Source organism: Ylistrum balloti, unplaced genomic scaffold (genome assembly GCF_031769215.1).
Source record: "Ylistrum balloti isolate Yb309-2 unplaced genomic scaffold, AGI_CSIRO_Ybal_v1 Utg369676, whole genome shotgun sequence".
In the NCBI taxonomy this organism is placed as follows: domain Eukaryota; kingdom Metazoa; phylum Mollusca; class Bivalvia; order Pectinida; family Pectinidae; genus Ylistrum; species Ylistrum balloti.
Window position 1 is genome coordinate 68,073 of NW_026781919.1, and position 13,459 is coordinate 81,531.

General features: G+C 32.7%; 1 protein-coding gene across 1 annotated transcript in view; it reads right to left on the minus strand.

The window, feature by feature from the left end:
* Window positions 1–13,459, minus strand: part of LOC132563623 (uncharacterized) — a 102,477-nt gene that overhangs the window by 54,164 nt on the left and 34,854 nt on the right. Inside the window, exon 3 of the mRNA XM_060228367.1 lies at window positions 1,131–1,228. Within this exon, the coding sequence (XP_060084350.1) occupies window positions 1,131–1,228 (98 nt within the window). The remainder of the gene's footprint in view (window positions 1–1,130; window positions 1,229–13,459) is intronic.

The following is a 13,459-nucleotide window of genomic DNA, read 5'->3' on the forward strand; positions in this document are numbered from 1 at the left end:
AAACTTGGGAGAAAAACGGGCAAATAATACAGTTAAAATGTTCAAATGGTAAAACACAACAGCAATCAAACATGAGATAGGGGCGTGTCAATGTGAATGAAAGGTCATGTAACGGGGTCAATTCCTCGGGTAACTATTATCATAACATGTAGCCGTTGTCTACATGGAAATGTAGCGTTCAGATTGTCTACAAGAAAAGGATGAAGATATTGGTTATCATCTTGATGAACAATATTTCCTTTTTTTTTAAATTATTAAAAATGACAATCAGCCTTCATAGGTTTTATTCTTTCTTTCAATCACATGTAACACTGAGAAGTTTCATTCACAAATTTATTCCCTAATGAATAGATTGCTTTTGTTTGAGATAATTTCAACTATGTTATTGACTTTCAGTTTTCTTCCTTCAATAAAAATCTTAATTCTAACCTAACAGTATATGTATACCAGTTCAGAATAACAAAAATGGAAAATTTAGGGAGTCAAAAATACTTTTTAGTATGCTATAATATAAAAAAATTGGAAATGCATTTTATGTTAGCATTTCGTCTGATGAAAGCAGCTTTGTTATATTTCATAAATTTTTCGTATGGAATGCTTTAAGCACACTTTTTTGACTTTGCTAATACGAAACATATAACAAGATATTTACACATTCAAATTTAAAGTTTATTGACAGAAAAATTGAAAATAAAAGCTAACGTCAGTTTTCACGTCGCTGTGAATGTGTGACATCATCGCATTTTTCCTTCATGAATTTCAGAATCAGTTATCTGAGAGTTAATAAACAGTGTAATGAATACATAACTTGTGGATTTGATGTTATTCATGTGAATTAGAGGTGAAGCAGATCACATAACTAATTGTATACACTCATTAGAAAAAACTTATCAATGGTTATACCACTGAAAAAAATTGTGGGTTTTTTTCTATTTAAATTTCAACTACATTAACAGTTTAAAACACAAGTACAATGGTTAATTAAGATTAAAACACACAATTTCAAAACAATGCGAATAAAAATTGCCAGTCGAAATTTTACAGAAGTAAAAAAAAATGTATATTAGAAACATATCACAGAATATTTTTGTCAAAAACAGATTGATGAAAACAGTTTTTAGTGAACATACCGATTTTGCCGACTGATATTCAGATGATGTTGAATCTTCTTTAGAGGAAGCAGAAGATCTGTCTTCATTCCTTCCTTCTATTGCTTTCCTTCCAACATCTGAAAAAATCAAAACATTGGAATGAAGAATATATGTTCTCATCAAACAAATCTAGAATGGAAAATTTTGAAACTCTATATTGGTAAAATCTGTATGAAAACAAATTTTTGCTAGCAACAACAGACAATCCATTTAAGGATATAAGTAGACGTGAGAGATTTTTCAAGGTACATCTGTGGTAGAGGTGGAGGGTGGAGGTCGGAGGGTGGGGGTAGGGATGGGGGGTGGGGGGAGGCGAAGACAAATACATACTGGAGAAGGGGAGGGAGTAAATAACGGATGTGGGTAGATGTTGTTATAATACCATAAATATCCTTTAATAAGAGGATTTACACTATACTCATAATGCAATGGTTATTATCAGGCTTATTATAGAAAATCGAACATCATTTTATGATTTTGGAAAAAAGAAATATACATAAAAAAAATTCAGGAATGTAAATATTGGCAGATAAATATTGTACAGGTATACAGAGTACAGGAAGAAGTTGATTATGATAAAATCCAGTCGGAAGGTACTTGATAAAATGACTGCATTGATCATGGACGGCATGGATTCAATTTTTTCATTTCACTGTCAAGAGTATCATATGTTTAATATTTAGTTGGATTGGTTCCAAAAAATTTCGGAAATTCCGATGAATAATTTCATTTTGTGTGTTGAGAGTAGTGTTTTATTATGATGTACAGGTATGTTAATTACAGGTGTAAATACAGGTGTGACTCATGAGGTAGCCAACACTACTGTAACATCCAAGTCCACCGTGTAATAATAAAGTACTAAAATGTAAGAGCCTCCCAATTTTTTTTTATCATGTCATCATACCGTGACCTGTCATTAATATTTGTATACAAAAATACCAGAATCTAGGCCTACAGGTAGAGCACATTAAGTCTGTATTAAGGATGTATGCTATCATACATTTTCCTCACAAAAAAGAGGTCTACAAGTCTACAATTATTTGCATAATTTTTTAGATGAATGTAGATTAAGGTAACTAACTAGTTAATCAACAACAGCTGATAAATGCAGAAGAATGGCAGCAATGAAAAAAATTCTGGTAATTCAGGATTGTAAGAGTGCACTGAAAGGGGGATAACTCAAACAGATTTTATAAAGAAGTAAACATGGAGAGGAAAGGGGATAGGGCCAGTATTCCAGGTATGATTATATTATTGAAACCAAGGTTTAATTAATTTGAATCAATTTGTCAAGGGAGAAAACTCTTGTGCAAAAAGAATTTTAACATATCAAGGGAGAATTTAGCTTTCATCAAAATTGCACATGAAACTTTTATACAGAGAGAAAAATAATTTTCATACGAAAATGTTTGCTGACATTCATTTTCTTTCATGTTCAACTGAGTAGCAAAATATATCTCTCATGGGTCAATATCAAAGAAAATGATTTCAACTTAATTATATTTCTGTATTCACAATAAAATTTAAGTTTAATTCACTGACATTTTTTAGGTGATTATTGAATCACCTGCTAGACTTGTTACTACAATTAATTGTAAAATATTGCCTAATGTTAAAACTTACCTATGTAAATGTTTCACTCAATTCACAACCAGAAAATCTATCACATTTCTGTCAAAAGATGTCCTAGATCAAAGGCACACTGATATTTTTACTTTAAGCAAGCATGAAAAGCATTGACGAAAGATGTCCTAAAGGCCTTGAATGCTCTCTAATGATAACTTTTACAATACATTGCTAGGACGTGTAAGAATGTGGCACATTATGATCAGACATATAATTTAAAATTTTTTTTGCTATTCCATATTTCATAATCGTCATAAAATTACCATGTACTGAAATATAATAGTAAATGTTATGTATTTCCGAATACACCCGACATTTTGTTAAATTTTAAATTTCATACCACAAAACTCTTTTCTAGTTAAAGTTGTATATTCTTATAAACAATTTAATTCCCAAACAATACAGAAAATGAATGTTCTATTACTACATCAGTATCACATTATCATAATTGGCCCTAAAAAGCTGTTTAGATTAAATACGGTAATTACATCACTGTCACAGTTAAATGTCTATGTTATTTTGATACACTTTTCACCTCTAATAAATTGACAAAATAAAATTTCAGACAATACTTCTGAGAGTACAAATACTCAATGCGGTCATAGGATTTAGTGGAAGTAATCCCCAAGTAAAATAGGTTTTTCCCTCTAGATGGATTACAAGTTGAACGTACCAGTCTGTGTCTGTCTGTGGCGATGTGTCGCCTTCACTACTTACTGTACTCTTAAGTATTGTTGTGGTACCTACGTATCACAAAAGTGATGGTGACTATTTGCTATTTCTCTGAACCAGTAGTTTAATGACCATGTGATCATCTGTGTCTAGCTCCACTTCTCCATTACATCTCATCACATGATAACCTTTAATTAGACATTATTGAGAGGGAGACCTTCGTGCAATAAGGACTGTCTGTCTTTATGAAGATAAGTGATGACGATAAGTTAGTTACCTTGACAAACCAAAAAGACATGCAACAAGACTATCTGACCTCTAGTTAAAATATAGGTCACACAACTAAGCTCTCTGATCCCAAGTTATCATAAGGTCAAACAGCCAGGCTTTCTGACCTCTAGAAACCATTGTGGTCATACGACTAGGCTTTCTGACCCCTAGAAACCATCAAGGTTACACAACTAAGCTCTCTGATCCCAAGTTATCATAAGGTCAAACAGCCAGGCTTTCTGACCTCTAGAAACCATCAAGGTTACACAACTAAGCTCTCTGATCCCAAGTTATCATAAGGTCAAACAGCCAGGCTTTCTGACCCCTAGAAACCAGTGGTCATACAACTAGGCTTTCTGATCCCTAGAAACCATCAAAGTTACACAACAATATATGACTTCTATAGTTAGCATGAAGGTAAAACAGCAAGGTTACCTAAACATAGAAACCAAAAAGATTGTACAATAAAGTTATCTGACCACCATCTTTGAAGGAAAAGATCTCTTGATCAGTAGACTTTCATCTCAAATGTGATTTTCTTCTATGTCTTTCTGAACAAAAAGTTATACCATACATGACCTTGACCTTCAAAGAATGAAAAATATTTATATTTAGGTGATTTCCAAGATTTTTTTTTATATTAGATTAAAATTCAATTATAATAGTACTGCTTCTACTTGCTTGAAGTACATTGTAAAATAATTTTTTAAAAAGTTCACTTGTTCAAAACAAAAATGGCTTTATACGTGACATGACACAGCTAGTACTTAACACAGTATAAAAGTAATCCTGAAAATTATAAGAGGGTTAAGCTGTCCAATACCAAATGGTCATAATAATAGCCCAACAGGTTTAACCTTCTCACCCCAGAGTTACATAAGGTAATCCCATTAGTGCCTGATCTGTTCAATGACCTGCAGAGTTCATTGTGGATAATAGGGGTGATAGCACCACATACTGAAGTAATTAGTACCTATACACAAACATGTTACTGTTTATTTTTAGTTATACTTACAGTAAACACCTTGCAAAATGTATCCTAATAATGTGAAAATCCAATGTACAAGTGTTCCAAGGGCCACAAAAATGTCTGTTATTTCCATAGCTTCAATATTGCCACTATTTTAACATCAGATCAAGAAATTTAAAGCAGATATATATATTGGTACCACATCAATAATCTTGTGTCATATTCCTCCTTGTACACCTTCAGTCAGTTGTTGGCGCAACCTTAACCAAACTTTGATAACAAAAATGCATTTCAAAGCTTATATATATGTGTTATATATAATGCAATAGAGATTTTCATGTCTCGTTTCCACAGCAACAAATGTTGTGTTTTCATCAGCATAAAATCTGTTTTCTATAACCATATCACTACGTCATTTGTAGATAAAACATTATACACCTTGATCTGCAATCAACACGATTCCACGGTCACATTTCAGTGCATGAAATGAAAAAATTGGCTCCATCTCCGTCCCACACGCAGTTCAAGTGAGAAAAAGTTGGTTTGTAATAACCACACAAACAGTTGTCATTAACGAGTATGTAAATGACGACATCCCATTGAGATGTAAATACACTTGTGATACAGATGATCCACAATAAACACTTGTTCCAAAATAGAAAAAAATGGTTAGATTTCCAAGGCTGTGGTCGTAAAATGCTCTTCAAAAGTTCTTCCAAGTTCACAAAAAGGACATTTTTCTGGAGTTTTCAGTAATAATCATGACTCTGTGAGTATAAGTTAGTGATCACACGTGTATTCTGGTGTAAACAGAACAGGCCCTGGTATATAATACCACTACAGGTAAACTGCCTGGGAGGAATAGCTTCTGACAAGTACTACTACCACACTGACACTGCCAGGTTGTTTGTGACTTCTATGTATCAGAGCACCTTCAGAATCACTCCTGTTATTTCATTTTCATATCTTTTTTATGCCTTTGAATGATGATATCTGTGAATGGCTAATCCACACCTTTTAAAATCAACTTACAATTGTCCTAAAAATATTTTCCATTCGGGACCGAGTAAAAGCTCTCTCTTATAAGCCACATTCAAAGTTCAACTAAGCTTCACAGGTTCCAGGTGGGAAATGAGCAATGCGTTGTGTATATATGGTCTCGGTCACTCTGCTCAGTTCAAATTCAAAAGCGAATGCCACAATCAAGCAGTGCCTTTTGTTGTATACTTATAATTATCCATGTAAATCAATGAGCTAGCACAAAGTACAATCAGCAAGGCACAGTGTTTCACTTTTTATACAGTTCATAACTCATTTTCTTTGAGGCATTGTAACTCAGGTTTGCTGAAATTCCATTCCAATTGCATATATACTTTTGATAAGATTAAAACTAATTTCCAACCTTCTTTTGTTCAATTTCCACCACAGAAATGTATTCTTAACGTGACTTTTTCAAGAAATGTGTAATAAAATACTTGTATACTTTTAAGCCAACCTAAGGGTTCAGACTTTCTTCCAGATCCTCAGTACAGATACAGTGGACAGATGAAAGCTGAAGAAAGAGGGGGAGAGCACAGGGAACACTTGTAGTCATTTTTGGGTCATTTGATGTTTGAAATGAATCAAATTTGACATTTCAATATCTCGAATTTTCTCTGGCACAAAAGAGCCTGAAGCTCACAATACATTAGTGAGTGTAAGCTACTTAAGCTAGGCCTCAATGCTATCACCGATGACATGTAAATACTCTTTGATAAAGTTAGATATAGACATTAGATTCTGGAATGTTTACAATGAACATGTCACAATGATTAACTCAGTTGTAAAATTCTTCCTTTCAAACAGAAAATCTGGTGTAATTCTTTTATCCACAGAGAGAACACATAACATTCTTTCTCTTCATTGTTGTGCTGCATTCTGTACTTATTCGTCCACTGGAAAATTTCCGCTTGTTTTCAGGAATGCATCCATTGATTTATGTAACTGGCACATTCTTCTGAAAAGTTTCAGTGCTTGATGCTGGATGAGCAAACTTCTAAAACTTCTTAAGTCTAAATTTTGTCACAAATTTCATTTAAACATTTCCAGCTGTTCCGTGATTTCTTCTCGTAAAAATTTTCCAGCTAGTTTATCTCTTATTCTACCACCTGAGAAAGATTTTATTCAAACTCCACATGAAACAGTTCATACTGTTTTGCACAAAGAACAGATTACGTGGATTTCTGTGCTCAGAAAGTGTGGTTAATGTCTGTACACTATTATAGGATACTGTCCTCGACTTTCAATCCAAACTGCAGTCTACTTCACATTCATTTCACTCAAGTTACGACATATAACACCAAGAAAAAATTTTGACTTCACCTTGATCCAGTAATTTCACATTTGCCTTGCTCAAATTACGATCTATCGATGCCAGAAAAGACACAGCATAACCTTGATCTGCTCTTTTTAACCAATTTCAAACTTATTCCTTTAGGGAAAAAATTTTATAATTTAGTCCCAAACGTCCAGTGTGGTCGGTAAGTAATTGTCATAACGTCCAGTTTAACTGTAAGCTGATCGACCGATCTGCCAGCTCATACATATAGTGTCTAGGTGTGTGCTGTTTTAAACGCACAAAGAAAACACAAAAAAAAATATACTTTAAAAGTACTTACAATATACCTGCTGACAGTTTACCTCACAAGTATATTATACGACCGTTCGCCTAGAGATATTTGTGTGTATCATACTTGTGTGCTGTCCACACCTATCAGGAGCTTTAATCCTCTACTGTCACAATTCTATCATGAAAAATCAGTCAATTCCAATTCTAAACAGGCTCTGTATGCTACCCGTGCTAAATCGTTACATGAACCAGGGTATGTTTCCGCTGAATATTAGATTTGAGACCAATACTACCGTATCAAATATCCACATGTAGTCCAGACTCACTTGAATGAACAATTCAGCTTGAATTTCAATTGAAACATCAATATAAATGAAATTCCCGACACAAGTAAAATCATTTCTTTTAGTACATGGTTGACAATCGACAGCCTCAGGTCAGCGAGTCTTGTATCATAAGTTACCTATATATACTACACAACAAACCAAGGGACAATTAGATGTGGGTAAAATAATTGTATTCTGAGCAGGTGTACAGATTTCACAAGGGTGGCCTTTTCCTCCCACATTAAATAATATTTCAAAAATGTCCAGAACTTTGAAGATTTTTCTTTTTTTTTTTTCAAAAATCCAGTCTGCTTCCATTTTGTTGGTTTGCATACACATATCTCTGTTATGCTCTCTATAACTTGCCAACAAATCATTGCAGGATGTACTGTATTCAAGCTAAAAAATGTACTGTGTGCTTGAAAACACAAATGAAACTAATAAAGTTATTTACAGAGAAAAGTTTCAAAATGGAATGTGTTGAAACATGAAATACTGATGGAAGTTAAGACAAAATTTGAATTTGAAAAGAAATTCTACATTTATGCAATATCACTTTGCATCTCAGATTTATGAGAGAGGAGGACAAATATTTTACTGGCAGATTAGTGAAAATAGCATTTTTTTTCTACATGTGTAGATTAAATGTATCTATCCTCATTCTAACAAAAAAGGTAAGGCTCAGCACTTGGTGGGACAAGAGTGTTTAGAAGGTAAAATACGGTATAATATATATCAATGTATACTGAATGATGCAGGTATGCTGGTTGATTTCTCTTCAGTACAAACACACACATAATCAGCCTTATCTGATGACTGTTACATAATAGTTGGTAGGTTTTTAATATTTTTGTAATCAACAAATGTAATGATATATATTATATATATATCAAGTTTATCTGGCAATTAAAGCCCATGCCTATTAATAAGCCCACCCATATATATTGCTTTTAGACAGAATTACAAAGAGGAACGTCAGACAATAAGCCCAGGACTGTTAATAAGCCCACTAACATTTATTTCTATTTAATAGAATTGCAAAGAGGTATATTGCATAATAAGCCCATGCCTGTTAATAAGCCCACCAACTTCTATTTTTATCTAATAGAATTACAAAGAGAGATATTCTATAATGAGCCCATTGACTCAGAATTTGTTTGCCCCCTGGCCTTATTGCAGAATAAATGTGGTACATCGCTTTCTTTAATATCTTCTTTGATATACTGCAGAGAAAGTTTCAAAAGATTATAAACATTCTACAGACAACTGTTTATAGCATAAATCATGTTCCATAAAAGTTCCATACCTTTGTGTTGTTGAAAAAAAAAAACATGATTGCAAAAACATGTATTAGCAACACTAGACTATATTTATTTTTCTAATACAGGCAGATACAGCTAGCTTGTCACATTTGCAAGCAACACTTTACATAGGTCCTTACAATTTGTTTGAATATCCTAATAATGATTACCAGTGATCAGCATAAACCAGTCCAAGGTTGACATCAAACTCTCTAATTGTTGTCACCACAATATACTGTCAACAACAATAGACCTAATGATTATAGAAAAGTAATACACAGTTCTCCATATAAATAAAAACAAGGCTTATCACACGTCTGGACTCTCTGGTAAAAAACACACCTGGGGCTAACAATCTCACCTGAGAAATGATTTATGTGTTTCTCCCGTGGTGTATATTAGGAAATACATCTGCGTGTATATTACAACAAATTACACCTGGAAATGTCAAATAATTACCTACTCCGTCTTTTTTTACATGTTTTTACACCTGGCACATAAAAACTTTTCAATTTTTTTCCTCACGTAAAAATTGATTTGAGAAGAAATATACATGCTATGAGTTACCGTAATATAAAGTAATGATGACATTCAATGTGAGAATGTGTTACCAAAAATATCCATATTGAATGTAATATGGCAACCTTTTTAAGGCTAGAAGACATAAGATATCAATGGCCCTGTATTTCCCAGTGAATTATCCTCAGTCTTTGAAAAGTTTCTATATATAGTAACTGTGACCTTCACCTTATTACCATGTAAAAGAAATAGTATATCTGTCAATCAATAATGCATTGATGACAAATCCTACAAATCATTACATAATATTACATAATATAAATATCCTATAAAGCATTTATTTTGATCATTTTAAACTTCCTTACTTTGATAATTAATTCTAAACTTTCAATCAAAGGTTAAAAAGTGTAGAATATATATTATGTTGATAATATGATATCTTATAACTATTAGATAATATAAATATTATATGCATTTTCTTTGATAATTGATTTTGAAATTTCTACGGCAAGCTTAAAAGTGTAGAATATATCATGTTGATACTATAATTGACATGTACATTAATTGCTATAAGTTTTACTATTTAATCATTTTACCGAAGCCTTTATTCTTTATAACCCATTAGGAGATTCCAGATATAATCTTGTTGTATCAATTTCCTAAAATCAGGATTATATAAACACTATTAGCCCGGGATAGATGTCTAGTATAATCATAGACACATTGAGTTTCAACATAACCTGTATCTTATTTCAGACAACACAGTTTCTGTAGTGAAATGTGATCAGCTTGATGTGTGTTTGATCAAAAGTTATATAATGCTGATTGGATTTAAGGGAGTAAACGAGGGTTCATTGTTTTCGGATCATCAATTACCGAATAAATTTCAAGAAGTGAAATATATACTTTAATATCTCATTTACAAATCAATATTCATTCTACAATTTGGAATTATCAACAGATGAAATTATATACAACACATAGAATTAATTATGTCAAATATGTTTTATACAAAAATATGTCAATTTACTGTATATTCATACAGTAACAAATTTACATACTCTCCCCCTCAACAGACATAGACACCTCCCTCCCCTCTCCCCTCCAACATATGGTTGTTTAATCAAAGTGATAACATACATACACACACCCCTCCCCTCCAACATATGGTTGTTTTATGAAAACATCAAATAAGACTACTACCTTCTTCTGAAATAAGCTGATCCTGGGCTTATTTCAGATACAGTAATAAGGGAGACAATTAACTCTTTCTCAATACAGTTCATCAAGAACTTGTCTGTAATTGTTATTTAAAACCTTTTGATATTTATAACATTTAAAACATCTTGGCAGAAGAAGGCAACATTCCATTACCCAATCTTTAATAAATGATCAGGACTCTTTATCTCTAATACAGCTCCACATTATTTTAATTAAAATCATACAGTTTTGTTTGATGGAATCAGAAAGCTGATATGTATATATATATATATTAGAAATCATAATTTGCCTCAAATTCATTATATATATATATCCCTAGTAATTATACTGCATATCTACCATCCCAACTAAATCTACTACCTACCCACTTTTTACTGTCATAAATTCTATAATTATATTTAAAAACTATCAATAACCTTCTGCGGCCTAGAATTTGATGTGTTTACTTCACTTTCCTATACACCTCTTCAATACTCTTGTCAAAACTCTGCCAAGAAACATTGCTGAAAATTTTAATAACTATAATTTCATGATGATGTAATCATCTAAACACTTTGGTAATTGGCATGCTTCACATTCTTATGTTAAATGGTTTTATACCAGTGAACTGTAAGTGAAAATGCTGACAATCACTAACACAAAAAAGTAACAGAATTGAACTGTAATCATCAGGTATATAACATAGGACTACCTATGTCTCCCACACCAACATAACAGACATTTTAATTATCAGGTATATAATATATGACTACCTATGTCTCCCACACCAACATAACAGACATTCTTTATTAGGGGCAAAACTTACTTTTTTCAAACATAATATTTTTTTCATTTATGTCAATTGAAGTTTCAGACGGTGAATGTTCTTGTTTAGTGTAAAACTCCTAACACTAGAGGATCAAGGGAAGTAACTCTTACCACCATATCAGACCTACTTTAAATGATATATGATTGTATCATATATCATATACAAAAAGAGAAAAAAAATGTCCTGAGAATACAATTATGAAATAAAGGTCGAGGTATATCTGGATTTCCTCCAATATATGTACATGACATCAAAGTAACAATAGTTTCCTAATTTAGCATCAGACATATGTCTCTGATTTAGCATATCACAATATCATCGAGCAATACAAGTTCTATGTACATAAAATCCATTCTTACCTGTTTTGTTACAGCTGTTGTGATTGGACAATATTATGGTTAAGGTCGACTTATAAATAACTTGCTGCATTTTCATGATTCCTTTTCACAGTAGCACACCCAAAAAGAATGACACTTATATCCTGATATCAGTAATTTTCCATATTTGTGGTTCTTTACACACAATGTGTTCCTCTTCCATTCATAGACGTTGATCAGTGATCTCTCACCTTCATCAGCTGATTGTAGATTGTAAAGGATAATTTCTGACTCATTTTGAACAAAGTGTACCTGCAGGAATGATACCTTATGCCACCTCTCATCACTGACCAAGGACAGTAAGATATCCGACAACCATCATACATTAATCCATAATGATATACTTCACTAGTTGATGCAGCATTGAATTAACAAGAAATCCATCCTATAGAACACACAGTATCATACCTTGAATTATTCATAGCAATCCTTATAAGAACCGAAACAGAAACATTCTAAGACTGATTTCAAGTCAGCAGATTCCCAAGAAAACTCTAACTAAAGACATCTATGAATATTTTGATAATGTTGTTTCCAGGTTGTAACACTATCGATAAAAGCCACAAAAATTGAATGTGGATTTCTTAAACATGTATTAAACTCTGTGAATTAAGACATATGACTACATTACATTTGGAGATGATGGTCAAAGAAGTATGCAGTAAACAAAGCATTTAAATATGGCTCTCTAATGGAATTTCTTTTTAACAAATTTTCCCTAGAGACACATCATCCTGTAACATGCACACATTTTCTATAAACACAACTTCTCCTTAAATTCTCTAGAATAAAACACTCTCTCTTAGACACATTAGATCATGTACTACATACACCCTCTCAACATTGACTCTCACAATAATTTTTTCAAAAAACACAAATACTTTTCTGACATTCTTTAGAAAAAGAACATCATTCGAATTTCTCCAGATCCTGATTCTGTTTGAAGATTTTTCAAAGCTCAGACTTTCCTGGAAGATTTCAGTAATGTGTAATGACGAAATCCGTTACAGACAATGGCACAAAAACTCACTGAAAATCAGCACTTAAGATCGTGTTCTCTCAACAGCCATCAAAGCAAAAACGTATGATGCATTGGATCACGGATGACCAAGAAACAGAGACCACAAAAACGAATTGATCACTGAGAGAACCAAGATAGATTTTCCATGGAAAAATCATCAAACACAAAAATTGTAGAACAAGACTAACCCTTGACCACATGCAAGCTCACCAGTACAGGTAATCTACAGGTGTGTACATCTGATAATCAGGTAAATCAGTCTGTCTGTCTAAATCAGACTATCGTTACCTAATACATGTCATCCATTATTCCAATCCAGTTGCGACTGTCTGCCCGAGGGCTACACATGCACTAGTGATCTAACATGGCTATATAATCGCTTGTTTACCGCTTCTGGACATGTTTAATTATTTTCATAGCACTCACCTGATTCAATGAGTCTAGAATACTGGACAATGATTGTCAAACTTAATCTACTGACCAGGACCAAACACCCACATGAATTTTGTAGTCATTAAAACTTCAGACTCAATTTTTTCTAATATTTATTTTTCTGAAATATTTTTTTTTGACACTTTTAAGTGATTTC